The sequence below is a fragment of the Corvus brachyrhynchos genome, unplaced genomic scaffold (assembly GCF_000691975.1).
Source record: "Corvus brachyrhynchos isolate BGI_N302 unplaced genomic scaffold, ASM69197v1 scaffold21, whole genome shotgun sequence".
Lineage (NCBI taxonomy): Eukaryota > Metazoa > Chordata > Aves > Passeriformes > Corvidae > Corvus > Corvus brachyrhynchos.
The window spans coordinates 4,250,055-4,253,375 of NW_008236924.1; the positions used below are offsets into that span (position 1 = coordinate 4,250,055).

Consider the following 3,321-nt stretch of genomic DNA (forward strand, 5'->3'; position numbering starts at 1 on the left):
TGAATTTTTGGCCATCAGGATATATCAGCAGTTTGATCTTGGCATAGTAAATGCTAATTTTAATAGGAGTGAAATTTGTTGTATTCTGACGTAAGAAATACATGCTTTGGGGCTATAATTTTCCTATCATGAGGCAGAGTTTAAAGGAGGAGACTTAACTGTACCTGGAAAGGACAACAGCTGCTGCTTTTGCTCCTCTGCTGTTGTTTTTTCAATGTTACACGTTTTGAAAGTCCCTAGCAGATTTTTTTTATTCTGTATAAAGAAAAAAATGTAAAGGCATCTCTGGCAGGTTGGTGGGATTTAGGGAGAGTAGAGAGGAAAATTATGCAAGACGGTGACCTGCTGCAGTGCATCCTGTTACAAGGCTCTCCCTCAGGACATGGTGCTTCCTGACCTGCCTCTGTGACCCACTGGTGGGGACTTGGTGGTGGGTGATGGTGAGTCCCAACACCTGACTGCTAATGCCGGGGAAATGAGAGAGGAAACTGGGCAGGAATGAGAATAGCTGCTGACTTCTTGGAAAGAGATTTAGGCATTGTCTGAATAGTTTCTTGAAAGCCACCTTTTCACTGGGCTGGGGTGTTGGAGGTTGACAAAGAGTTGATTTAAATGCAGACTTGCCTAAGGGCAGGGGTTGTGGGTGTCCTTCAGGTGGATCAATGTGAATGGCTCTGGCAAATCTCCAGCGAGGTTTTACTGCTCCGGCCAGTGACCCTTCTCAGGTTACAGTTGTCAGTAAGATGCACATCCATTGTATGTGTATGCACAGCATCGGAGATAATCAGCTGGGATATACATGTGCCCCTCAAAGCCCAGGCTGGAAATCTGTGTAAAAAAAATTTGAGGCCAAAGTCACATTTACAAGAACACAAGTAGAAAACAGACTAAAAAAAAAAGAGAGGGTTTGCATCTGAAAGTGCATCTGCATTTTAAAAGCAACAGCCAAGACAGCATCTCTGGTTCCTGTGCTCACAGATGCAGCTGGAGACACGGAGGCTCCGGCAAGGCAGTGGCACAGAGAGGGGCTGCAGCTCCCTGCCCGGTGCCGTTCACATTCCCTGTTCCTGAACTCCTGCTCAGCAATAAGTTACTGTGTGGCTTTTGATGAGTGGGTGAGAAGAATTTCAACAATGTAGTCTGTAACATCATTATGTGCCTTTTTTTCATGTGACAGGGTTTACTCTTTTGTGTTTTCTTTTTCTTTAACCACATGAAGAAGACCCATAAAACTCAACGAGAAACGGAATATACCTTTTATTAGAGAGGTCTGTTGTGTTTTAGTTGCTGGGATGTTGAACTGGGTATGGCAAGAGACGTGCCGCGAGCAGGGTGGTTAGCAGGATGGAGAAGTGAAGCAGAAAGGTGTGTTTGTGCTGTAACAGCTTTAATGAAGAGCATATTGCTTGTGCTTATTGGCAAGAAAAATACCTAGAGTGCTGCTTGGAGCTCTTAGAATGCTGAACCCACCTGGGACATGTTGGTGGGTGCTGCTAAACAGGCAGGATACCACACAACTGGGTACAGGGACTCTTGCATCCTGTGAAAACCTATTGTACCTCATCTTGGCTCAATTATTGACAACACCAAAGCTCCTGGATCCTCTCCTTGCAGAGGTCCTGCTGGTAGAGCACATCCAGCCAGAGAGGCTGCGTGCTTCGCAAACAACCCAGGACCTGCTCTCAGCTCTTGAGCAGTGACACAGAAATGTGTCAAATTAAACAGCCTTAGGGTTTGTGTATTGAAAGATTTTGGTGTTCTTATGGCTGCTGCACAGCCCTGGGAGGCTGAGGGGATTTGGGTGGCTGTGTCTGCAGAGTTGATACTTGTGAGCGGGTTTTGGAGACAGGCAAGGTCAGTGTGTCCGTCTGTGTCCTAGAGGGGGTGATGCTGTTATGCTCCCTTTCTGCTCCGTAGTTTTGGGACAAAGCAACACCAGTTCTGCTGATACAAGCTAAGCATCAGTATATATAAGATTTTTTTGTGATTGTACCTGTCTTTGGTTTCAATTATTTTCTGGTGAAGCTTTTTCTTGAGCACATCTGGGAAGCTGGGAAGTTACTAACTTGTAGATACCAACTTTTTTTTTTTTCCCAATTGATAAACACTTAATTTGCTGTTCTTATCACGTTTCAGCCAGGAAAATTTCACTGTCTCTTGCTACTACTTTTTCTGTATGTTGCAACCTTTGAAATGAACAAACTGGTGTCTGTAAAATAATGGGATCTGGTAATGACTCCAAATACTTACCTGTTCAAATGTGTGAAGTTTGAGTGCAGTCATTTACCAGAGGTCATGTTCCTTACTAAAGAAATGACAAAAACCTTCTCAAATCCTCTTACTGTTTTGTTATTTCAGAAGAATGGGAGAACCATTGTGTTCTTTGAAGGTGTAGGAGCCACTAAGTAAAACCAGGACTTGCATTTTAATGTAAATGTCTCTGCTGTCCCATGTAATCTGCGCACGGGGGGGAGGCAAATCTCTTCAAAAGCATCTGGAGCTTTAGTGATTTCTTGTATTCTGGTTTTTCCCCAAAGATCCGAGCCAAGAAGAAACCTACTCCAGTGAAGTATGAAGTTGGGGATCTTGTTTGGGCCAAGTTCAACAGACGCCCATGGTGGCCATGCACAGTTTGTCATGACCCAGTGCTGGACTGTCACTCAAAAATGAAAGGTACTGTATCTACTCAGACCACAAAGTGGAGGTGTTGTGTATGGTAGGATGCTGCAGTTTTAAATTAATTTTAAAAGCATTTTTGGCCCTTGAAAGGTGTGAAGAAACACTCTGCTGTGGAAAACAAGACCTGGATCCATAAAGTAGAGCTAAATGAAGGAGGTGGTGGAGGAAGAGGGGGCTGGGGGTGGTGAATTGGCAGAGAAAGCCGTTGGACACTTAGGCTTTTCTTCCCAGAGTGTTGGAAGGACGAGTAGCTGGGCTAAGCTCAGGGCAGTGCAGAAGAAAGAGCAACCTCTTAAAAATGTGATGCAGAGAAAAAGGAGATGGGTCAGAGAGGTGCAACTAGGTGAGGAAGCAGAGCTGGGAAGATTGGGGTGTGTGAGGACACAGAGTTGTTCTTGGAGAATGGGAGGCAGGAGAGGCTGAGAAGTGGAGTGTGGGGTAGTGCACACTAGTGTGTAGCTGCTAAATGCTTGAAGGTGTGATGGGAGCGTGTACATGGAAGTGAAATTTTTGGGTCTTGTTTGGCAAGAAAAATCTAGAGATGGAGCCACATATGTGAATATTTAGAGTGTAGTGTGAGCAAGCTGAGTGTGAGGAGGAGAGATGGGCAAATATGACAGAGCTGTGTGTGCTTGACCACAG

General features: G+C 44.8%; 1 protein-coding gene across 1 annotated transcript in view; it reads left to right on the plus strand.

Annotated features, from left to right (window-relative positions):
- The first annotated feature begins 2,419 nt into the window (after positions 1 to 2,419).
- NSD1 (nuclear receptor binding SET domain protein 1) overlaps positions 2,420 to 3,321 on the plus strand; it is a 44,695-nt gene continuing 43,793 nt past the window's right edge. The window contains 2 exon segments of the mRNA XM_017728045.1: positions 2,420 to 2,460; positions 2,462 to 2,673. Of these exon segments, the coding sequence (XP_017583534.1) occupies positions 2,435 to 2,460; positions 2,462 to 2,673 (238 nt within the window). The 5' untranslated portion in view covers positions 2,420 to 2,434.